A 25,696-nucleotide genomic window follows, 5' to 3' on the forward strand; every position below is an offset into this window, starting at 1 on the left:
ACAGAGATATCATATATACTTATCAATTAAACACTACCTACACTCATCATACGCGCGCGCACACACACACACACACGTACATAGAAACACACACAACCCCTCCCCCAACTGTACACAATAACCAAGTAACAGAGTAACCTATGTACATTTTTTTTTTTTTGGTGAAAGAGTTGAGCTTTTAGAAATTTAGAGAACTGTAAGATCCTAATATATTCAATCATTTTTTTTCTAGGCATTTCCCCCACTTAATCTAGTTTTTCTTCATGGGTGAATCACTCAAACACAAACTTTTGACAAAACTAGAAGGCAAAATTAAAGTTTCTTCAGTCAGTTCATTAAGACTTAAGAAAAATTAATGGGTGATGTTTGAAATATATCACATGTATAAAAATTTGAATTCTACCATAAAATATTAGTTTATGCTTATCTAATACAATACAGCCAATTTTTTTTGCAAGACAAAAGCCAACATTTATTACCCGGAATACAGAGGAAACAGTGTCTGGGCAGATGGGACATATTTTGAAAAATTCCCTGTGGGCAAAGGCACGGGTGGCATCTGCTCCTTGGCCTACGCTGGTGAGGTCTTTCTGGGGTCCCTGGCTTTCTGGGCATCAATACCCAAATGATATTTTTCTCTGATTCTCCAGTACAAGAATGGATTGTTGTGCCCTAGGGTGGGATCATGGTTCTTTCTAGTTGGTCTGCTGCTCTTTGTGTCATTTTGACCCTCAGAGGAGTGGGAAAAGCCACCCAGCTGGGATGTCAGTGGCTCCACGTTATACCCTTGTCTCTTCAGTGGTTCCTCTACATTAAAGTCTAACCTGTTAACTAAGGCCTCTTCCACAATATCCATGATTGCTTGTACTTCATGGGCCATAGTGCAGAAGAGCTCTTCTCTTGTGACTGCCTCCTGTGTCTGCACAGTTGATGGTGGGGGGCTTTGATTCTTCAGAGAATCCCCCTGTTCCTTGTCTTTCATTCTGAGGATTAGATATGTTGTGATATTATTTTCAATTTCCCTCAGAATTCTTTCTGGCAGAGCCTCGCTCTTTCCTGGCATATCATGTGAGGACTGACTCTTGGTGGTAGCTAAATTCTTGAGGTGGCTTGAGGTATTGAGGGAGGAGGACTGCACTCCCCCAAGCCTTTCTCCCTGGATTTTGGCTCTGGAGCTCACAAATTCTCTGTGTTCGTATGGTTGAAACACCTTGGGAGTCTTCTCTGCAATCTTGTCATTGGGGACACTATACTCCCAAGTCTTGGGCCTGTGATCTCTTCCTATGAACACATCATTTAGGCCATGAGATGTCTTGGAATTTGAGGATCTATTCCAGGATCTGGGTAGTGAACTATCAGTTTGTTTGGCCACAGAAGATGGGCCACTTTTTTCATGGTCTATCACTATCCTACGCCAGCAGGGATGCCCTGAGGTCACATTCTCAGACTGGTTCCGTGGTCCAGGCTTGGGCATTCTTGGGCTGGTACTTGGTTGCAGGCTGCCTCTTCCAATACCTTGTATAGACTTGCTTTGCTGGGATTTTGCCTGGGTCTGATTGTTCATGTATCTCTGCCATACAGTTGGACAGGCCTTTGAGGGCCCGTGGCTGGGAGCAGGTGGACAAGCTCCATAGGTGGTCTGAGCCTTTGAAATTGCATGTACAGACAGGGGGTTCTGCAACCTGCCTTCTGATAGAGTTTCTACCTTTGTCCCTCCTGGATCTTGGTGATGTAAATTTTCCAGGATCACGCCAGCCTTGTAGTGGTGTTCAGCCTTGGAAGCACAGGTGGGTGAGGAGGGAAACACAGGCTGGGGAAGGGGTGAGGCTGGAAGCCAGGGAGGGGTGAGATCCCTTGGCTCAAGGGTCTCTAGACATGGCGTCCTTCCGTGTTTCACAGGAAGCTGCTTCACATTTGATTCCAGCTTCATCCGAGTGTTTGGGTCAAGGAAGGGAAGGTTTTGGGTGGTGTTCATGTAGGACAGCAGATCTGTCCTCATTGTAGAGTTTCTGGGTTCCAGGTCCTCTGCAGGGGTGTTCCTTGAAGTGGAAGGCAGGTCTTTGGCCCCATCACCAGGGCCCTTCTTGATGGAGTCACGTGTGTGATATTTTGATGAGTCCTTCTTTGAGGGCATTTCCGAGGGCACAGGCCACGTCATCTGGCTCAACTTGCTTCTTTCAGCATCAAGGATGGATGGTTGAGGAAGTTGGGAGAGGTCAGGCCTGTTCTTAGGCTGGCGAGGACTGCGTGCTGGGCGCTGTCCTTGAAGCATCCCTATTTCATTGGATGGGAGGAGTCTGTTGGCAGTTCCTCTTTCTACCATCTTACTCATTTTGCCTTCATCCCGTGTCTCTTCCTGGTGCCGGGGGACCTGACAGTGCTCAGGAAGGATGGAGGCTGACATGATAGCTTCAGTGGACAGAGTGCCCCTGGGCATGCTGTCAGTGGGCTGGCTGATGGAATCTGTAGTTTCTTTGGAATTTACTCCCGACTGCCAGGGCTGGTTTTCAGTCGGGAGGGATGCCTGTATCCTTGTTTCAGTGGTAGGGCGTGCTCTTCCACAGGTGCTACTTTCAGATGAAGATGATGTTAGGTTTGGTGTAGCGCCTGGGAGGATTTCCAGTTCCTGGACCTCTGTCACATCTCCCAAGCTTCGTGCCCCAGGTCGATGCGGCAAGGGCTGGGGCTGGGGCTGGGAAAGCCGTGGAGGTCCTTGAGTCTCAGGAGGGGCTGAGGGAGGGTCATGTGCATTACTGAATCTCACAGAGGAAGGTGTCCTGGAAAGCCAGTCTGTAGCCACCTCTGACTCAGAGAGCACAGGGGGCTTGCCCCCAAAAAGTTGTCTATATTTCTGTTTTATAAGGTCCTGAAAGACTTTCCAGTAATACAGCAGATCAGAGAGGGGATGCTGATTCAGTTTCTCATTAGAATTCCGAAGGCGGTGGGGCATGGAGTCCATTAACGGATGCTTGGTGGGGATTTCCTTCGGTGGCGATGCGTTCTCTGTATCCTCCAAACTCTTCCTGCCATGTCGACAGCCTTCCACCGCAGCTGTTCCTTTTCTGATGTTTCTCTGCCTCCTCCTCTTCACCACCTTCGGGATGATCCTTTTGCTCCCACGTGGTGGTGACGTCTGGTCCTTCAGGAGTGGGATTAGTAGGGAGAAGAGCCCCACTCCGCAAAGAATGCCGAAGGTCATGTCCATTACTACGAACATGGCGCTGTGGCTCATCCACGAGTCACTAATGCTTTTCAGCGGAAGGAGATAACTCTCCATCTTCTGAATCGCAGTGCAGCTCTCAGGCCACTGAGTCCTGGGCCTGCAGTGTGAGACTTGTCATGAGGGCTCAGGCCACCTCACAGAGCTGTGACGTCCTCATCATAAAGGGCTCCCGGCAGGAGGGAGGGTGCCTCAGCCCCTCCCCAGCCTCCAGCTCTGCAATACAGCCAAATTTTAAACTTCAAAAGAAAAAAAAAAAAAAAAGAAAGAAAAAAAGAAAAAAGAAAAAAGATTTGATTACATGGCAACTACTAGAGCACATAGGACCTGAGTTGATCCTGAAAGAAAAATGTCAACCCAAAAAGTCTGTTTGAAGCCAGTTACTTAGCAATATTGCCTTGCAAACAGCATGGCTAAATAAGACATCATAGAATCAGTGGAGTTCTGAAAAGAAAAGTATTATCTTTGGTTAAAAATCTCATTCAGAGGAACTGGAGAGATAGCTGCAGTCAAGAGCACTCGTGCTTTTACAGAGGACACAGTTTGGTACCCAGCATCCACATGATGGTCCACAACCCTTTGTACCTCAGAGGGCACTGCACATTCTCTTCTGACCACGTGATGCACACACATATACGCAGGCAAAACACACATACATGGAAAATAAAGAAATCTAAAATTTATTTGTTAATTAAAAGTCTTATTCAGATTGTACATACTACAAATAATTTAATACTATAACTAAAGCAAATATTATATATCAATTCTATCCTGTCCAACTCCTTATCAAGATTAAATAAGGGACCACCATTTTAGTCAGGGCCTTCTGGAGAAACAACCAAATATAATTTTAAATCTTGTGAAGCACTCAGATGCAAGGAGCAAGTAACTATGGGATTTTACTGTTATTTTAAAATAGATGTAATAAATATATATAATTTGTATTTATAATATATAACATATTATATTTATTATATTATGTATTATAATATATTATTATATATTGTATAATATACTTATTATAATATAAAGTGTATATTTCAATATTTTAGTAAGTTTTTATTTGTTTTTTAAATTTTTATTTTATTAATTTATTCAGATTACATCTCAATTGGTATCCCATCACTTGTATCTTCCCCTTCCTCCCTCCTTCCTGCTTTCACCCTGTGATCAAGGGGAACCTCCTCCCCCACTTTAGGCTATCAAATCTCATCTTGGTGGCCTGCTTATTTTTTCTCTGAGTGCCACCAGGCCTCCCCACCAAGGGAAAGTGGTTAAATATGGGGCACCAGAGTTCATGTCAGAGCCAGTCCCCGCTCTCCACATAACTGGAGAATGTCCTGTTCATTGGCTAGATCAGAGTAGGGGTTCCATGTTTACTGCTTGTATTGTCCTTGGTTAGTGCAGTAGTTTGAGCAGACTCTCCTGGGCCCAGATCCACCCATCACGATGTTCTTCTGGTAGGTTTCTAGGACCCTCTGGATCCTTCTATTTCCCCATTCTCTTATATTTCTCTTACCTAGAGTCCCAGTAGTCCCCATCTTCTTACTTTTATTTTTTATTTTTTTCTTATTTAAAGACAATTTAATAGCACTCTTGAGAGTAGTTTGCCTCAGGTAGGAAACAATATAGACGCATTGTTTTGTTTTGGAAGTTACAAAGGTAGTGCTTAAAAATGCCAGCGGGAGGGGGAGGGGCTCTAAAATCCCAGCAGTAGGGAGGCAGGGGGAGTTCAAGGGCAGTCTGGAATAGAAAGGGAGCCACGGTCTCCCAACCAGAACCAGAACAGAAATCCAGCAGCTAAGCAGAAGCACTGTCTGATGGGGAACCCCAATAGCTAATAAGCGGGTTCTATGCAGGGCACTGTTTGCCCGGGGCCATGTGAGTGCGTGACCATGTGCAGTAACCGCCCTCCTGTCTGCTCATGCTAAGCAGCCCACACTGCCGCCTCAGCAGCGCCTGTTCATCTTCTTGAACTTCTCGTAGTGGTAGTCATCTGTGGCCTTCTTGTTGGCAGGACGCTTGCGGTTGGGAGGGGACCGTTCAGGCTCTCACTTCTCTCACCCACTCGCAAGGGCCGCGCTTTTGGCTCTTCTTTGTTTCTTCGGATGGGTGTATTGAACTCCTTGTGATAAAAGCAGTTGTGCTGCACATAGTTCACGGCCATGTTGGTGGGCACAAACGATGTCTCGCTATCTTCTTGTTCTGCTGCTCTGCCAGCAGCTGGGTCTTGGCATCCTCTGTGGAAATGATGTTTTTTTTTTTTTTTCTTTCTTTTTTTTCTAGCATCTATGCTCAGCTCCACCTCAGGGATGCCACTCAGCATCTGGTTGGACAGCGTTTCCTCAGTCTTCTTGGCAGAGGAGACGCGGATGTTCTCTGGCAGCTCACAGAGGCAGTCCTCGGCATTCCTGGACTTGGCCTTCTGTTCCCCTTCCTCTTCTTCAGCTCTGTCTTGATGTACTTCATCATGTCTACATCCTCATCCCTCCGGGTGGTTTTTGCAGAAAACGATGTCCCCAGATGCAGATCCTCCTCTTCACTGACCTTATCTTTGCCCTGCTCCTCCAGTTTCTCCATGTCCACCATGCCACCTGTCGTCACTTGCTAAGGATCATCCACAAGAGTAGTTTCTTCTTGAACTTTCTTTCCCACCAGGAGGGTAGCAGCACTCACCCCATTTGGCCTCTTCCTCAAGTTCTGCACCTCTCGGGTTTCTTCCGGTTTTAACTGAACCTACTCTGATTATTTTTTATTTTAATTTTATTAATTTATTCAGATTATAACTCATTTGTTATCCCACCCCTTGCATCCTCCCATTCCTCCCTCCCTCCCGTTTTCACCCTACTCCCCTCCCCTAGGTCTATGACCAAGGGGGACCTCCTCCCCCACTATATGGTCATAGGCTATCAAGTCTCATCTTGGTAGCCTGCTTATTCTTTCTTTGCATTCCACCAGGCATCCCCACCAAGGGGAGGTAGTCAAATATGGAGCACCAAACCAAATAACCCAATTGAGAAATGGGGCTCAGAACTAAACAGAGAATTCTCAACAGAGGAATATCGAATGGCTGAGAAACACTTAAAGAAATGCTCAATGTCTTTAGTCATCAGAGAAATGCAAATCAAAACAACTCTGAGATTCCATCTTACACCCATTAGAATGGCTAAGATAAAAAATTCAAGTGATACCACATGCTAGTGAGGATGTGGAGAAAGAGGAACACTCCTTCATTGCTGGTGGGAATGGAAACTAGTACAATCACTTTGGAAATCTATCTGGCCCTTTCTCAGAAAACTAGGAATACAGTTTCCTCAAGACCCAGCTATACCACTCCTTGGAATATACCCAGAAAATGCTTCATCACACAAGAAAGGCATATGCTCAACCATGTTCATAGTAGCCTTATTCATAATAGCCAGAACCTGGAAACGGCCTAAATGTCCCTTAGTTGAAGAATGGATAAAGAAACTGTGGTACATTTACACTATGGAATACTACTCATCTGTTAAAAACAAAGAAATCCCGAAATTTGTGGACAAATGGATGGAACTAGAAATGATCAAACTGAGTGAGTTCACACAGAAGCAGAAAGACTCACATGGTATGTACTCACCTATAATTGGACACCAGCCCAAAAGTCATGTCCCATAATGTGTATATTTTAATATATCTTTATTACATCAGTTTTAAAATAATAACAGTAAAATCCATGTTATTTGCCCCTTGAGGCTGAGTGCTTTATAAGTTGGAATACTTCCACAACAGCTGTCTCTCACTGGGAGTCAACAAGTGGTAGTTACTCATCCCAAATGGTGAGGTTCTCCAGTATTTCCATCCTGGTGCTGAAGGCTGTGATGGTTTCCGGACAGTTGCTGGTACTTAGCCCAGGGTTAAAGCTTTGAGTTGCTGGTTTTGTTATCAGTGAAGGAATCATCATCATAATCGTCATCATCATCATCATCAACAGCCAAATCCACATTGAAGCAAGAGGCAAGGCCCAGCTAATAAAAGGTAAGATAAGCTTCCTACTGATGGACACTTTTTTCAAAAGCTGGGCAGCTTTCCAGAAGGAGCTGCCACTATCCTGCTGGAACTTCCCTCACCAATCAAAGGCAGTCAGGGCAGTTGGCCAGGTGAGGCTCCTACCCAGATGAATTTAATCTCTGGCAAGCTGACCTTAAAACTAACCATAATTCTAACATAATAAAATGTATTAATGGGGGGTAATGTTTAGTACCCCCGAGTAAAATGATTAACATCACTAGCCTTTCAATCACTATTACTGACTTAATTAATGCAAACAAAGTTCCCTAAAATATTTTAATAGAAACATTGGTAAGCATTAACCTATTATCTATTGTGAGAAGAGAGCTTATTTAATGCTCTGTGTTCTGATTGGAAGGTGGAGTATGTAGCAATACAGGTAGGGCGTGTTAGTGACTCATGTAGTTTGCATTTTTCTGGGAGGCAGTCCTTCCTTGAATCTCCAGCAAACTACAGAGCAGCATCTATTCCTCTCTCTTGACAGTTTCTAAATCCATACAATACACAAGATACTCCTACAAAATGTCTAAATACTTGGTAACATTACTGTCAGAAGAGCAGTGACTTTTTATTTTTATTTTTATTTTTTTGAGACAGGGTTTCTTTGGGTAGCCTTGGCTGCCCTGAACTCACTTTGTAGACCAGGCTGGACCTCAAATTTGTAGAGATCTGCCTGTCAATGCCTCCCAAGTGCTGGAATTACAGGCATGAGCCACAGCACCCAGCTCAGAAGAGCACTAACAACTAGCTTGTAATGGATAATTCACAATCAAACTTAATGATTAAGTTATACACCCCATTTCTCATTTTGCCAACCAGTTCATTTTCAGAAGTAATTCTAGATTCTTGCCAGATCAGAGACAAATTAGCCCAGGTGGGAGGGAAACGTAGCTCTAACTGTGACTCTTAACTAAAGGGTTTCAGGATTCCAGGTGTGGTAAGCTTACAGATACTAGAAAATGGAGCCACTCTACATAAGGACACATGCCATCTATTTCCATCCGCCATTCTGCCTCTCTCTGAACTCATAGTAGACTTCCCCCTTTTATTATTTGCACCAACAATCCTGCAGTCTCACCTAGGTTCTGACCAGCCATACCAGGGCTGCCTGCCAACAAATACCTCCTCAAACCTGGTTCAAAAGCATGCTGCACAAGTTAAGAAAGTCAAAACACAGAGTTAGCCGCCCCATTTGCTTCTGCAGATTTCATAAGCGTGTACTTAGTCAACCACAGAGAGGAAATAGTTGGAAAACTGTCCTTACTGTATTTTTGCAGGAAATTTTCTTTTCCTTGTCCTCTGTACAGGACTGTGTGCCCATTACATAGAGTTTGTATTTTATTCCATGTGGCAAATGATCTCCAGAAAATAGTTAGTCAACAAGAAAACTGGTAGAGATGTCTGGGTTTCTGCTTTAGATCCAAGGATAGCCTTTAACTCTCACTCCTGGGGGCTTGAAGGGGGTCATAATGTGTATCATTGTCTCTGTCCCCTCAAGTATGAATAAGGAAAGCAATGCATGCTTTATTATAGTGGGGTGAGTTTTAAATAGGGTGATACCTGCCAAGTGCTAATCAAAAAGAGAAGTAATGAGTTCTAAACAAGGATGATGAGGAAGGGTGTTGGGTTCTAAGATTTATAATACCCTTCAAAATGTTCTAATGAACTCTAGCTCTGCCTCACTTCATTTCTTCAAGATATCCACTTATTAGATTTCTGGGAAGGATTTTAAACATCGAAACTCAGCATCATTTCCCCTTAAAACAGGCACAAAGAGCGTCTACCACACTTTAACGCTTGTTTTTATTTTATTTTTTGTTTTCATTTTAATTTTTAATATTTTATTAATTTATTCATATTACATCTCAATTGTTAGTCCATCCCTTGTATCCTCCCATTCCCCCTCCCTCATGCTTTCCCTCTACTCCCCTCCCCTATGTCTGTGACTCCTCCCCCCCCCCCCCCGTATGTGCTCATAGGGTATCAAGTCTCTTCTTGGTAGCCTGCTATCCTTCCTCTGAGTGCCACCAGGTCTCCCCATCAAGGGGACATGGTCAAAAATGGGGCACCAGAGTTCATGTGAAAGTCAGTCCCCACTCTCTACTCAATTGTGGAGAATGTCCTGTCCAATGGCTAGATCTGGTAGGGGCTCGAAGTTTACTGCCCATATTGTCCTTGGCTGGTGCCGTAGTTTGAGCAGGACCCCTGGGCCTAGGCTTATTTTTAAAGCCTTGGTTTTTAGCTCAGTTTTATCTTGTCATAGTATCCCATCCTGTCTTAGCCATCCAATTGACATCTTGTGTCCTTGAGACATTTTTTCCTGCTAGTGGTTACATATTTTTATACACTGTATCATTTTAAGTTTCTGTGAATGAAAACTCCTGAGAAAAAGTCTGTCTGCAGAGCCTGATAGGAATTTCAGTACTGAGAAGAGACTGGAATTTTACAGATGCAGGGGCTAATTGCCTTCTTGTAGGCTAGTTCTAGGCCTCCAGAGCATACCTCGCCTACCTCAGTATCAGAAATAACATTTTATGACTAATGGATAAAACACTTCCAGAAGCTATTAACTTAACAGACTCCCAGCATCCACCAGCTTAAAAGCTAGCACCTTGGGGCTATAGATTGTTTTTTTTTTTTTTTTCCCATCTGCTTGCTATTTCTTTCTCTCTGATGTACCCACCGTGGTATTTTAAACTTGCTTTGATTTATGACTTTCTGTGTTCTATGAAAGTGTAAAACTTCATGAAACTGTTTCCATGTTGAAACATGGAATTTGGGGTGACCTAAATCTATGTTCTTGGGCCATGGTCACCCAGAATGGCTCCACTATAAGGCACACATGGTATGACTTCACCTATAGGTGGATTTTAGAAGCTGTGCAGGATTACCGTACTACAATGCATGACTCAAAGAAGAAAAGTAACAAGGAGGACCCAAGGGAGGATGCTTACACCTCACCCAGAAGGAGAAATAGAATAGACAAAGGTAGCAGTCGAAGAAAGGGAACGAGATAAGAGAAAGAGCATGGAGAATATGAGGGTGGCGATCAGACCCAGGGAGAACAGGGATGGGAAGACCGAAGGCCTTAGAGAAAAGAGAAACCGTGGGCAGGGTCATCTCTGTGACAAGCTGGACACTTAAGACAGCATAGGCGCCAGGGAGGACATGAGAGGGGACTCTAGCAGAGACTCCTACTAGCGGGGGCCATAGAGACTGAAGAGGACTCACCCAAATTAGATAAAACTTTTAGTAGAGGGAGGGGAGCACCAACCCACTACAAAAATGTTGACTCAAAGTTTACCCTGCCCACAAGATGTGCGGAGATAAAGATAGAGCAGATAGACCAGAGATTGAGGGAATGTCCAACCAACGCTGGACCCAACCCAAGACCCACCCCATGGGAGGGAGCCAATCCCTGACACTACTAATGACGCTCTGCTAAGCTTGCAGACAGAAGCCCAGCAGAGTTGTCCTCTGAGAGGTTCCATCCAGCAGCGCTTCCAAAAAGATGCTGGTACTCACAGTTGGGTTATACAGAGGGAATCCTGTGGAAAAGTGGGGGGAAGGAGAAAAAGACCTGGAGATGACAGGAGCTCCAAGAATACCAACAGAGCCAACTGACCAGGACCTAGAGGGGCTTGCTGAGGCTGAAGCACCAATCAAGACTCATGCATGAACTGGACCTGGGCCCCCACCACCATGTAACTGATTGGCATCTCAGACTTCATGCGAGTCCTCTAATAATGGGGGGAGGGGCTGTCTCTTACATGGACTCTATTGCCAGCTTTTTGATCACTTCTCTCTGGCAGGGCTGCCTTTCCAGGCCATAGGGGAGGAGGACATGCTCAGTAGTGATGGGACTTGATGAGGTGGGCTGGATGGGAAGGAAGGGCTCCCCTTCTCTGAGGAATAAGGGAAGGGGAGGAAGGAGAGAGTTGGGACTGGGAGGAGAGGAGGGAGAGGGATACAACCAGGATATAAAGTGAATAAACAAATAAAAAAACAATAATATAGAAGCTTTGAGTTTATGTCAAAATTCATATGTATGTTACATACTAAAATATGTTTACCATATTTTATATAGCACATATGCACCTGACTATTATGCTTAGGTTCTAAGAAAGATACAAATCAATAAACTGCAACCTACCAAATGATTCATTTTACTTAATACAAATTAGTTACGCCAGAAAACCCCAAAACACTAAAATAATTGGAAAAAATTAGTATGTTTATTTGTCTCCCCTATTATATGTTCCAAAGGTATATATAAACCTCTATGTGTAACTATAGGGGTTTAAATGGTTGAAACAAATCTATGGTGTTTACTTTTCTTCTAAATCAAAATAAATATACATCTAACATACCATCTCCCACCTTTCAGATTATGCTATTTCTCACAAAATATGTATAATAAAATTTAGAATTATATTAAATCATAAACTTACTTTGAGTAAATATTTGTCAAAGTCCTGAATCTCCTTTATCAGGCAGAAGCACTGGGGACCATTTTTTCCAGCCCTTAATTCTGCCCTCAGGCACCATCCACTGCTCCATCTTTAACTCTCAAAGAAGATAACATTATAAAATATTTAAACTGGATTGCTTGAGCAAGGGAATAAAAAGTAATATATGGTAGTGACTGCTTCAAAGTAAGGTGACATTTAAAAATATCATATAACAGTAAATTATTATAATAACGATGTTTTGGGACGCCCTGTGTTTAATGCCAGACACACGGATGCTCATTTCTTATCTTACTTAAGCTATATCATTTTCTTTGTAAAGGACTCTATTATTTTCCATGTATTAAGTTTGGACAAACATCCAAACATTCCAGGCTTTACCTTTCAGAAACAGCCATCTCCAACTCTTTCTGACAGAACTAACATCACCAGCCTAGTTGCATTATCGTAGTTGAATTTCCTGAGGTAGGCTATCTTATTGCTGTCCACAGAGAGAGCTGGCATGGATTCTCTCCTATCCCAGGTTTTTTTTTATTTTTTATTTATTTTTATTTTTTATTTTTACTTCACTGAAATGTTTTCTTAGCTGTACAGAAGCTTTTTTAAAATTTTTATTTATTTATTATTTATTTTTTATTTTATGAGGTCCCAGTTGTCAATTGTTGGCCTTAGTTTCTGGGCAAGTGGAGTCCTGTTTAGAAATACGATAGTGTGTAGGGCACTACCTATGTGTTGGCGTTTTCAGGGTTTAAAGTGAGGTGTTTGATTCACATAGATCTAATTTTCATGCAGAGTAAAATTTGGCTGTAAAGTCTGAATTCTGACTAGTTGCCTGCAGTCATTGCCTGTGTGGGCACAGGTGACGTTGCTGCTCAGCGTCCGTCAGCACTGTCTTCAGACAACGCCAGGTTCTACCTATTGAATATACTACGCAAATTAAGAAGAAGTACACACAGATTTTCTCTGTGGAACATTCTGATATAAAAATATTATGTCATTAAGTTCCCAGTTTTTATAGGTGAGTATGTGAAAGAGTAAAGGAAAGTGTCCTCTCTTTTACTTAAGACTAATAAAATCATCAAACAGAAATGAATCCAGGTCTAGGTTAAGAGAGTATTTTTATTTGAGAAAGCTGTTACACTAAGAAAATCCCAAATTCAGGATTTGCCAGTATGTCAAAATCAAGCCGTGAAAATCTTTCCTTATAGAGAAGGGCGAGCAGAGCCAGAAAGAGCATTGGCAGCAAGTTGAGCAATGGAAGCAAGCCGTGTGAACAGCGTGGACAATGGGAAATAGGTTTAGCACTGGTCATGCAGTTCCTAAAAATGAGGACTTAATAAGGCATTTAAAAAATATATTTATTACTTTCTCAGATTTGAGACAAATCAAAGGTAGGAGAGAGAGCAAGCGGGGAGACCGGAAGTTGAATTGTTTTTGGAGAGTTGAAGATTAGTTTATAAAGAGGGGAGGCAGGAAAGCCTCTGGCTATGGCTTCAGGTCCAGAGGCATAGTAGTGAAAGTGACACATAACTCAAAATGGTACTGAAGTTCACACCTCTAGGTGGACATTGAAGGGACTAATGAGATATGCATGAAGTTTTGTGAAGAACTACATGGAACACGCAGCATGCAGGAGGTAGCCCGTGACATGTAAATGACAACCCCCCGCCCCCAGCTCTATACAGTGAGGTCAATTGAGCTGCTAAACTTTCACTGTGCTCTGACACACTTCCTCTCCTGGAAGTCTATCTTTCTGATAATCTGTCCTTGCTTCTGCTGCTACCAACTTCCTTGTTTCAAGATACAGAGTCCTAGATCCCTTTGTGGGTGCCTACAGAAACCAATATCCACCTATAAAAAAAAAAGTTCAGGGACCTATAGGGAACAGAGAATTCTGACTAAGGTTTGGCCAAATTTAATAGGTAACAGGGGCCACTATGAGCATTTGGTCAATAGCGTGCTACAAATGCTAGTTTTAAATCTCAATCTAACCTGGCCTGTAAATCTGTTTAAGTGTCTACCATACACTTTGAGTGTCCTTGTTTCTTGTCCCCAGAGAAGCTTCAGTGAATGAGGGTAACATAACAAGGCACTAGAAGGAAAGGCTCAGACTTACAAAGATGCCAACATATGATGCTAAGCAAACAGGGACAATCTGTTTTCATTGGGTTCTTTTTTAAAAAGTAAGTTTATGGAAGTAAAATACTAGTGTGTGTGTGTGTGTGTGTGTGTGTGTGTGTGTGTGTGTGTGTACGTGTGTGTACGTGTGTGTGCATGTGTGTGCACGTGTGTGTGCATGTGCGTGCACATGTGTGTGCATGTGTGTGCATGCGTGTGCATACACACATGCATCTATGTGTGTCTTAAAATCACTGGAAAGGACAAATAGTCAAGAGGCAGCATGTGAGGCCTGGGTGAGAGCGTTCTATGGGTGTCTTGAGTGTCTTTGTTCAGACCATAGGTTGAGAAACTGTTAATTAGAACTGATCACCAGCTCACGTGTAGCTAAAGAGAGCACGTGCCAATTAGGTACGATGTCAGGTATCCGTTTTTTTTTTCTTAAAAGTGTGAAACAATATAGTGTGAAGTTAGGTGAGGCTATCCATTTTCACTGCCACTGTCTACAGATTGAAGGGATTACATGTATTCAATATTGTTTTCCTACTAACTGTAACAGAGGAAACATATTGAACTTGGGAAATGCATTAGAAGAGCGGACAAGCAACATGTCATTTGTCTGTAGGCAACATAATGGATATCAAGTAGCATCTGTGATTATTACCAAAGAAATTCTAATGATGTCTGTGTCATAGCAATTCATGGAGGAGAGAAAGCATGGCCGAAACACATGAGGGCAGTTACAGAAAGATACCCAAACTTTCAATTCTCACGATTTTTTTGGTTTGATAATACATTATATTACTGCATTTACTATATGTTTTGAAAACTAGATATTAGAAAAGAAATAGAGTGTTACTTCCTGGCCCCTTTGTGTGTGATTATTTGCCCCTGTTTTGTCAAAGTTTAAATGTATCACTAATGAAAATATTTTTTTCAAACTACTCCATATTGCTAATCAAATTATTTTTTTTATGGTAAAAGCCTGGGATCTCCCAAATCCAACAAGCTAGACTCAGTCCCCCATCCCTAATATATACATTACAGAGGTACTGCAATAGTGTAACATAAAGAGATTTGTTCAATATGGTCACACTGGGAGGAGAGGGACAAATAAAGTTGCATAGTGACATCCAAGCCCATCTTCAATGTAAGGTCAGAAAGTTTAGGTTTAAAAAGAGTTTAGCTCTAAAAGGTATATGTGAGTAAGTCATCCTGGCACAAGTGATGGTTCTGGCATCACTGAGTGATCATTCATCTCTGCCTTGTTTTGCAAGGTGGCCTGATAAACGTAAACGTCTTAGACCCCCGAGAGCGTGAGAGTGCAGCCTCTCCTTCGTGGACAATGATGCTCCTCTGGTGGGGGTGGGGTGGGGTTCTGTCTTGTGACACACACCTCCAAAGGAGCTCGAGTAACTTGAGAGTAAAAGTTAACAACAGTCACTTATCTGGGCCTCAGCCAACATAGACACACAGAATGAAGACAGAGATGGCAGGCTTTCGTCGCGCTTGTCAGTATCAGGGAAGGCTTGGTGCTTTGCCGGGTGCAATATGTCTATTTATGAGATGAAACACACGATTTCCGTCTATGTATATATCAATGTGGTTTTTAAGTATTATAAAAGTAATAATTGTAAATATGTTTACCACCAGGATAAGGTAATCTTTTGATTATAAAATATGCCTTTGGTATAATAATACTAATTTTCAAAAACGTAAGTGGATAACATATAAAATGATAGGTTTTAAAAAATCTTGTCAACAAAGAGAGATAACATTTTATTTAATAATATTGCTTAGCCTCACACTAAGTTGAAGTTGGCATTTTTTAGTAGACTCTCTTAAATATTTGGAGAGGAGTATAAACTTGTCAACCCAGATAAATAAGCTATAAATAGAGTTCATTGAGATGTACTAAGTCTATTACACGGATTTCTATTAAGGTAGCCTTAAAACATAAAATATTCAAACAGGATATCGTTATTATGGCTGAATCAGAAATGAGGGTATGAACAGCTGCAAATTAGAGAAAAATATTAATCTATATTTTAAGGAGAAATTTGACATGTTGAGGGCACTGTTTGGTGCAGGAGAAGATGGCTGTTACATGATTTGCTGCAAACCAGCTAAAAGGATTGATCTCTATTCATCTACCAGGAAGGCTGATGGTGCCTTTGTTGGCTAATTCAGGGTTCTTCTTTCAAGTCTCAGATGTCTTTGTGATAGACATTATACGGCTCAACAACTTTCCAAGGTTACTATATTTATGAAGACGAATTATCTGTCACTGCTGAGTGACAACTAAAGTTTTACTGTCGGTGCTGAAAAGCGTCAAAGATCAGCTCCTACAGGTTTTGGTGTTAAATTATAAAAAATTTCAGCTCCCACACATAATGACCTAATCTTGTTACTGTGCCAGCCAGTGTTCTGTTACATGATAGATGTACAAAGAAAAGGGGCTTGTTTTGGTTCAGTGCTGAAGGGTCAGTCTATGGTCAGTCAGTGTCTCTTTTGGGCCTGTGTCCAGGCAGTGCCTCAGAGCAGATTGCCCATCTCACATCCAGAAAGGGAAGTGAACAAAGAGACCAGGAAACACACTCTCCTCCACAGTGCGTACTCAGTGACCGAAAGCCTCCCATGGAGCCTCAAATCTTAAAGTTTCAACTGCTCCTAGGAGTTTCACTTCGGGGACCAATAGTTAAATAGGTGGGCTTTCCCACACATTCATCTTTCAGGTCTAACTTCCAGGTCTAACTTCCCTTTTCCAAAACCCGTGTTGGGTTTTCAAGTGGTAAAAATAGAGGCAGAACTTTTGGGAAATTTCATTATAAATTAACAAAACAATCAATAAAATGTCAATTACTCTTTATAGCAATCCTCTTGATTCAGCATGAGAAATCTAAATTATGCTACATGTTATCTAATGTAAGAAAACTGATTTATTACTGTGAATATTTTATATATAGCTGTAGGGTACCTAAGTGAGATGTTTGACGAGAAGAAACGTAATAAATATACACATGTCTCAAAAAACAGAGGGTTGCTGTCACTAAGTCATAAGACTACTCCAATTTAACGGTATGCAACAAGAGCCAATCCTGCGAGGATGAAGAACACAGAGGTGGTTCAGACTTCAACAGTCATTACAAACTGCCAGTGAACGGCCAGGGTCATACAAGTGCCAGAGCTTCCAAGGCATGATCTTAGAAGTCATGAAAATGGGAACTCAAGGCATCATGGGACAGAGGTCCAAGAACCTCAGTGGATGCACAGAAGTTAGAAGAAACAAAGGGAACCTGGTCCTGTGATCAGGGCAAAGAGAGAATGAGAAAATACATTCGTTTCATCATCTTCTTAATTACTACTTCTTTTTGGCAATCCCTCACTTTCCAATAAACCATTTCTGAAAGGACCATCACAGAATATGTGTAAAACTTGTGTGAGCTTCATACATCTCATTTGGTTTTCAATATATATATATATATATATGTATATATATATATATATAATATATGTATATATAATATATATTTGGTACAGTATTTTGTATCCATTCGGCCTACAAAGCAAATAACTGACACAGAGAGACTAAAATGTACTTTAAAGCTGCCAGCACTTCGCTGGGCAGAGTCTGACCTGATTCTAATCTACTCATAAACTAAACAAACTACTCTAAGCCTTATAACATACATATATTCCAAAAACTTGCCACTATGACCCCTGAGCCGGTCCACATCCAGTTCCCACTGTCCTCTTCCAATGGTCCAAGAAGCACCCCCTCCTCCAACTGTCAAACTTTTTCTCCTCCCCTCCAGGAAGTCCCGCCTTCCACTTCCTGTCCTTCTGCTCAGCTGATAGGCTAAACAGAGCTTTATTGATGGTTGATGCATTCACTTAGCATTCCTCTACAATTATATATATAATTATATGTATATATATATATTGTGTTTAGTTATTGATTTTTCTTAATGGAAAACATCAGTAGATTTCAAACATAGATGAAGGATATGAGATAGACAATATTGACATTAGCATGCACGGTTACAGAATTCTATTGTTCTCTGAAGATAAATGGATAAATGGAAATTTCTGAACAACATACTATATATAGTTTCAATTTACATGCTTTTGACAAATGTCTTTGTGTTCTAGGCATTGTTTACTGTCAAATAGTCAATTTGAAGCCACAGCCTTGGCATGTGGTGTTTACATACTGAAAGGAGTGAGATGATGAACAAATGGATTGATTCTCAGTAGACAGAAGAAAAACAGACTGTGCAGAGGAAGTGGGGAAAAGCAAGAGGTTACTTTAGGTGAGGCTTGAAGTGTGGCTTGTAGGGAAGGGATGAGGTATGATGGGGCTGTCAGAGCAGCTCCAGTAGAGTCTGTAGGTGTAAGTGCTGACTGATGCACAGTGTCTTAGGCTCATAAAACATGGATGATACAACGTGTTGACAGAGGCCAAGGTGACACGAGATGAGATTCCATAGAGGCTGGTAAGACATCTGAACTATGTGGTCTGTGGTGAAGAACCCAGTGACCCAACCGCAGGACTGATAAGAACTCATGTCCTTATACAGTGAACATGGGCTGGGCGTTGGGCCATATTTCAATATGTATGAGCTGTCAGAAGTAGCATCTGGCCCTTTGGTTTGGGACCAATATCTCTGGTAGACCTTGAACTTTGGTAGGTTATAAGCCCAACTTCATATAAAGCACCAGAGCCAGCTCTGGAGGGGCTATGTCGAGAGGAGGAGCCCAGAGAATACAGGTGACATACTTTTCATCACAGAGACAAATGGATTATATCTTAGTGTACTCTCCTGGGTTTCCACTAATTTATATCACATGTGTGCCCTGTGTCCTTTTGTAGAAGCTAAATAAGAGTGTGGACATAGCGGAACAAACACGTGCCTCCTGCAACTCCCACAGCAAATGATATGAGAGCCGAGGGAGATAGTTACAAAGCCTGTTTCCTTTTGCCATTGCAGAACGGCTTCAGGGCCCTCAGGCTGGACCAGGCGGTTCAGAGGTCCCTGGGAACTCACTGTGCTGGGCTCCCTTTTCTTCCTTAGCCTGCTTTCATCTTGTATGTTTTCTGTAGGAGGCCCAATCCTTATCTCAGGCTTGGCCTCAAGAAAACCCATTGTAGGAAAAGAAGATCCTGTAGTAGACAGTTAAGCAAAAATACACATTTATGACCCGCACTGCCTCAGTCCTCTCTTGCTTACTTTAGCAACAGAGTTTAACTAATGCAGATTTCATGCACTGTTTTAGAAGCCTAGTGTTCTGCACTTATTTTCTTACTTTCTGACCTTAGACAAAAGAAAAAAAAAAGCTTACTGACCCACATTACAGCTTTCCCTCCTGTGTTTTACTGCTGTATTGAGCAAAAATCTTCTCTGCTTAATGAGGTACAGCAAGTTGTTGGAGTTAATTCTCTCCTTCTGATTTGCAGTATAGCACAGGTCAAATAAAATTTACATAAACACTAATACTGAGTTGAACCAGGAAGATGGAACTCTTGCAGTTCAAGAGTATATCCCCGGATAATCATTCCTCATTATGTATTAGGAATGGTACACTTACTACCGTAGCTATCTAGAAGTATATTAAACACAAGCATAATTACATGATAAGTAACTCATAGGATTATTTTCATGTGTTTGAAAATATATATGAAGAAAGCAATTTTATTTATTTTTTATTATTAATTTTTATTTAATTAATTTTTATTTTTAAAAAAAATTTAATTTTATTAATTTATTCAGATTGCAACTCAATTGTTATCCCATCACTTGTTTCCTCCCATTCCTCCCTCCCTCCTGCTTTCATCCTACTCCCCTCCCCTAGGTCTAAGACTGAGGGGGACTTCCTCCTCCACTATATGGTCATAGGCTACCAAGTCTCATCTTGGTAGAAGAAAGCAATTTTAATCTGGATTCTAAAGAGAAAGAAAGATTGCCAGTGGACATCTGTGATAGCAGATAAAAAATTATGAAATGAAGTAAAACGCACAGCCAGGAAAGTAGACGCTAAAATTTGAATGCTGTGTATACTTAGTGTTGCTGTTCATGCTATTTCTTTGTATTTTAATTTTTTTCCTCCTCTCATGTTTGAGGATGGAAGATTTTAAGAAATGGATGGGGATGGAGTCATTCCCAGCTTCTGGAAGTTTGCAGAGCCAATCAGGAATTTTTATTTATGCTGCAGACAATGAGAAGGTTGTTGAGTGACTATAAAAAATAGTGCATCTCAGAGCCAATCAAAACCAAAACAACAAAAAACATCCTATTCAAGTCTTTACTCAAAGAATATATATTAAAATATTTTTTTGTGACGTCAGACAAAGATACCTGTCCGCTTATCTTAAACTTGCTTATCTAATACAAAACCTCTACAGTTACTCCAGTTGATGCCTCTCGAGCAGTGTTTGTTGCGCTGGCAACCTCTTCACGGTGTTTTGCATGACTTGAAATACAAATGTTCTTTATTGACTTTGTTCTTAAACAGTATGGGCATTAGAACTTTAAAACTCTTTATAATAGGGAGCACTCTCTATTATACAGCGATTGGTGATTGGCAAATCCTCAGCTGTACAGACCTCCTCCTTCGACAGCTTCCTCCTCGCTCTCCATGCTCTTTGGCATACTACAATCATGAAACCACTCCAAAACCTATTGTAAATGTACCAGCATGCTTATGGTCACATTCATCATTTAAATGAGCAAAATCTCAACATAGTATATTTAGGAAGTAGAAGAAAGAATCAAAGATTTTATTAACAAGTGAATCTCCAGTTTTCAGTACCTCTGGCTTTTTCTTTCCACTGACAGGCAGTCTTGTGATCTTGTTTGATTATCTTCTTGGCGGGGTATTGATTTTTCACTTTTGAAAAGTCAAATATAGTGTACTAGCTAATAAATTACAATGCTTATTTGACTGGGTACAAAGAATAATACAGTAAGTCACATAAAATGGATGAGCGCATGGGTGAAATAAATGGAGATTTAGTCAGTAGCTGAAGATGACATATTCAGTAGAAAAGACTACTTTAAAAGTTTATTTATTACTGTATATACAGTTCTCTGCCTGCAAGTACACCTGCAGGCCGGAAGAGGGCATCAGATCACATTATAGATGGTTGTGAGCCACCATGTGGTTTCTGGGAATTGAACTCAGGACCTCTGGAGGAGCAGTCAGTGCCTTTAACCTCTGAGCCATTACTCCAGCCCTGAAAAGACCATTTTCTGAAAATCAAAGGTCTTTGGTTATGACTGTATTCAAATTAAGACTAGATTCTTTTCAAATATTAGATTAAGATCATTTTCATAACTATGAACACTAAACATGACTTTCTTTATCATTACAGAAGTCACCTCCAATACTGAGGCAAAGGACAGAGAGAACACTGTTGAGAGGCTGTTGGGTCAAAGCATGGCTGTCACATGTAAGATATGGTATATCACTTAGAGATAGAGAACACTGTCAAGGAAAGTCTTGGGAAGGCACCAATTAGCAAGGAGGGAGGGTCCACCATCCAAGTGCATAGTGGTGTGCTTCCAGTTATCCACTTATGGTCCATTTTTTTATAAAGCGGAAATTGATAGTTCGAAGAAAAATTGTCTCAAAAAAATTGCATGTTTCTTTCTAGCATCTCAAGAAATGACAGTGGCTGTTAGGCCAGTCTCAGACTTAAGTCTTCCTTGGATTCTAATTTCTCTGAGAAGAACTTCTAGATATTTAATTTCTTTTAAAAATTTTTATTTATTTATTTTATGTGTATGAGTGCTCTATCTGCAGGCCAATAGAGAGTGTCAGATTCCAGTATAGATGGCTATGAGCCACCATGTGGTTGCTGAGAATTGAACTTAGGACCTCTGGAAGAGCAGACAATACTCTTATCCACTGAGCCATCTCTCCAGCACTAGATATTTAATTTTTGTAATATAGAAAGTAATTCATGACCTTTAGCAGCTGATTATACATATGTATTAAAATCAGAACATAAGATCCTTGTTTTTAAGTGAATTTTAAGGAGTCCAGGGAAGTTTTCAGGGAGAAAAGTAATAAAATATTTTTTGGCAAAAAAAATGTATTTAAGTCTTACATTCCAATGAACTTGGCTATGTATAGTTCCAAATTTAGTCACAATATTTCAGGTGAAATCTCATGGCTCAACCATCTCAAAATGTATCTTCAAGTGATTTATATTTCTTGGCTGGCTTAGATAAGAGGAAACTAATGTCTGGTACATCTTAGGATATTTTATGCCTTTCCTCTCTACTGGTCATAGCTCTTTCAGATTACTATTTGTAATGCTATAAGCCAGAGGCAAAACTAGACTAGTAAGAAGTAATTTGTGAAAGTCAGGCCTATTTCACAGGGGGCCTGTGTTAATGTAAACCACTATGAACAAGCACATTAATGTACTTGCTTGCATTTCACTCTGTATTTTATGGTTCCTTTCTTTGTCTGTGTTTCTGAATTTGGACTTTCCACTTTGTCTTAAAAATCTTTCAGTAGAAACTAAAGTGATAATAACTTCATCTTCTTCGTCAGTAACATGCTAGGTGTTAGTATAATATGCTTATCAGCATTCATCTTATAATTTCATTTTAATGAATAGGACAAGATTTTATGTCCCATTCCATTAACTTTCATAAAAGTTAACAAAGGATTACATTATTGTTTGACTAATTATGGAAACAAATATTTAAGTATTGAGTGAAATGTCACTTTCTGTTAATTTTTACAGTTTTATTCTTTCCAAAATGCTTTAAGCGTTAATTAAAAACCCCACAGCTTTCATCCTATTCTAAGATAGATATTTGCTGAGGACCTGTAGTTGTCGTACAGTTGCTAGGAACCAGTGGACTTTGTTCTTATCAAAGCTATAGATCAGCACAGACTATATTCTTGATGAGGCATCTGTCCAAAATCTGATTTGTATTTCTCCTGATGTATTCCAGGTCAGAGCTTGAAGAAGTCTTATAAATGTCTTATCTGTTTCAATCTTAAATCAGAGTTAGAATTTATCAGTCTACTTCATATTTTTCACTTTGTCCATTCCTTGATAACTTTCAACTCTGAAAAATTCGGCCCCTTTGCAAAGTAGATTCCTGTATCAGGGAAGACAGATGTTAGACCTTCCTGGTTCATATGCTATACTTATTAACTCATGAAGTCCTTCTTAAAACACAGGGTGTCATCAGGATTTACCACTTCACACTTGCTGGCTTCTTCTATAAATGGAAAACAGTGCTATCAGATTGACAGTCTTGTTTTGTGAGTGTATGAACTCTCATTTTTATGTGCATGAGTATTTTGCCTGTGTGCATATTTGTGCTATGGGTGTGTGCCTGGTGTTTGTAGAGGTTAGAAAAGGTCCTCAGATGCCCTGACACTAGAGTTATTGATGGCCCTGGGCCACCATGTGGATTCTGGAAGCTGAACCTGAGTCCTTTTCAAGAGCAGTAAGTGCTCTTAACTGCTGAATCATCTCTCTAGTCTCAAATTGGTAACTTTTTAAAATGTCTCCTCAACTAAGAATCAATTTAGTAAACAAATGGCTTACAAGCTGAAACTTTTCATACTTTCAACAAAAATTGTATGCCTATTGTTTTTCCCTTCTTTTTAATTTTTAATTAAACATTAAAATTTTTTACATATACATTTATATTATTACACATATATACAATAAACTACCTAAAGCAAGAAGAACCATGACATAATCAGGAATTATATAAATGTTACATTCTTAGTGTTTTGGCTATTTGTATTTGACAACCTTGAGAACATCTTTCCTATCTTGGTGCATCTAAAATTCTGAATGTAAGTCAATTTCCATCATGTGCCGATTCCTTATTTTTATTTATTATTTCATTCATATTACATCTCAATTGTTATCCCATCCCTTGTATCCTCCCATTCCTCCCTCCCTCCCATTTCCCCCTTACTCCCCTCCCCTATGACTGTGACTGAGGGGGACCTCCTCCTTCCCCCTGTATATGCTCGTAGGGATCAAGTCTCTTCTCAGTAGCCTGCTATCCTTCCCCTGAGTCCTATGCCAATTCTTAAGTCAGGAAAAGAAGCTCTTAATATGGATCCACACTGTATATACTCCTGTCTTGTGCTTTTTGTCTTTTAAGAGCCTACAGCCTTTCTTTCAGAAGTTTAGGATGGCATCAGAAAAAATACACAAATGATGCTGTTGCTGTGCCTGAACTCTGAGACCATAATAAGGCAAGTGTAAGCATCTGTGTGACAGAATCTCTTTTCTTTTTAAAAATATCAGTATACTGTATAGAGACAAATGAGCACATCTTGCATGACTGCCTTCTCCAAGTTAAGCCAGTCACCATTTTGCAAAGGATTCTGTCCCTTTGATGAAACCATCATCCTCGTAGTTTCTCCTAAATATGTTTATTTATGAAGTCTTTTGTTTCCACTGTCATCACTAAACTAACAACTCCTACTTCCATTCAATGCCTCCCTTTACCCATCTCCACTTCTTTCCCCTCTCAGACATCTATTATTCACAAACAAATAGATCACTAATATTAGCATCTCTTTCCATTCTTTTCTGCTGAAGATTTGCTTTCCTTCTATCTTAGCTCCCTTGACTATTCTTCTAAAGCATTGCTAATGGCTTTCTAGACTAAATTACCACTCTGATTTTGCTCCTAATTAACAATCATTAGGGAAAAATCTGTGTCCGTTAATAAACTGATTGATTTACAGATGATGTTTTAATCTAATTTCTAATTTTCCATGGAACTTTGAACCAAAGTTCTACTACTTTTAACAAATATCCTGAGCCAAGATTTTCTGCAGCAATGATACTCAATTCAGTTTTATTTTGTTCTTTTAAAACCAGAAGTTATTAAATCTAACATAATTTTCTGAAATGTTGTAGGCTATGAGCACATACACAGATACACAAAATTCCTACAATGGAAATATATGGAAAGACATATTCTTCAAAAAAATAATCAAAATAGAGTAGAATTAATTTTTAAAGTAGACTATTAAGTTTTAGTTCTAGGAGACCTTTTAGAAGGCTCATTCATCTTTGTTTCTCAACCTTCTTGAGAACAGAAGGGAAACTGAATATACACAGATTTAAAGTTCTTAATAAAGGGAGAATACAAGGGATGGGATAACAATTGAGATGTAATATGAATAAATTAATAAAATATATTATAAAAAATAAAAAATAAAACATTACAGAAAAATATAGCAACACATCTACTCATCATGTTGGGCTATTTGTCTTAGCTGGCATCCTCTTTGGTGGTTTCAGATGTGCTCCTCTCCCTCTCTTGATTTCAGCAATGACTCTTACCCATTTAATTATGTCTGTCCTTTTTTCTTTCATCTAACTGTACTGGATTCAGGTCAGGGGGCACCAGTAGAACCTTAGAAAGGAAATGGTAAAGGCAACCGAAATTCTTGTGAGAAGGTTTCAAATAGTTGAAACTATTTCACAGTTATCTCTTTTATGTTTGCATCATCCTGATTTTATTTTCTGTGTATGAATTTTCTATGAATGGTAGAAATATACACTAAAATTATACATGTGTGTGTGTGTGTGTATGTGTGTGTATGTGTGTGTGTGTGTGTGTATGTGTGTGTGTGTATGTGTGTGTGTGTATGTATGTGTGTGTGTGTATGTGTGTGTGTATGTGTGTGTGTATGTATGTGTGTGTGTGTATGTGTGTGTGTATGTGTGTGTGTGTATGTGTGTGTGTATGTGTGTGTGTGTATGTGTGTATGTATGTGTGTGTGTATGTGTGTGTGTGTGTATGTGTGTGTGTGTGTGTGTGTGTGCCTTCGTGGG

At 40.4% G+C, this 25,696-nt stretch overlaps 2 protein-coding genes and 1 pseudogene across 4 annotated transcripts in view; 1 reads left to right on the plus strand and 2 right to left on the minus strand.

Moving 5' to 3' along the window:
• Window positions 1–250: 250 nt before the first annotated feature.
• LOC311595966 (uncharacterized protein) lies at window positions 251–12,251 on the minus strand. Its single transcript, XM_084779105.1, has 2 exons — window positions 11,719–12,251; window positions 251–3,459 (listed from the first exon to the last, which is right to left on the minus strand). The coding sequence occupies exon 2, from the start codon at window positions 3,275–3,277 to the stop codon at window positions 572–574; it is 2,706 nt and encodes a 901-aa protein (XP_084635231.1). The 5' UTR covers window positions 3,278–3,459; window positions 11,719–12,251; the 3' UTR covers window positions 251–571.
• LOC311596263 (splicing factor C9orf78 homolog) lies at window positions 4,972–20,492 on the minus strand (annotated as a pseudogene). Its single transcript has 3 exons — window positions 20,459–20,492; window positions 18,819–19,018; window positions 4,972–5,956 (listed from the first exon to the last, which is right to left on the minus strand). The product of its transcript is annotated as a splicing factor C9orf78 homolog (transcript).
• RIT2 (Ras like without CAAX 2) overlaps window positions 6,221–25,696 on the plus strand; it is a 369,751-nt gene continuing 350,275 nt past the window's right edge. The window contains exons 1-2 of one of the 2 annotated variants that reach the window (XM_084779109.1): window positions 6,221–7,234; window positions 21,227–21,304. In XM_084779109.1, the coding sequence (XP_084635235.1) occupies window positions 21,292–21,304 (13 nt within the window). In that variant the 5' untranslated portion in view covers window positions 6,221–7,234; window positions 21,227–21,291. Of the gene's footprint in view, window positions 7,235–18,043; window positions 18,168–21,226; window positions 21,305–25,696 lie in introns of those variants that run through there. The other variant, XM_084779108.1, reaches the window with a different exon arrangement.

Source organism: Acomys minous (genome assembly GCF_964271855.1).
Source record: "Acomys minous genome assembly, chromosome: 4".
Taxonomy (NCBI): domain Eukaryota; kingdom Metazoa; phylum Chordata; class Mammalia; order Rodentia; family Muridae; genus Acomys; species Acomys minous.

Bases quoted from the DNA above. Each gene is read 5' to 3' on its own strand.
- LOC311595966 (XM_084779105.1), bottom strand. From the start codon at position 3,277: ATGGAGAGTTATCTCCTTCCGCTGAAAAGCATTAGTGACTCGTGGATG.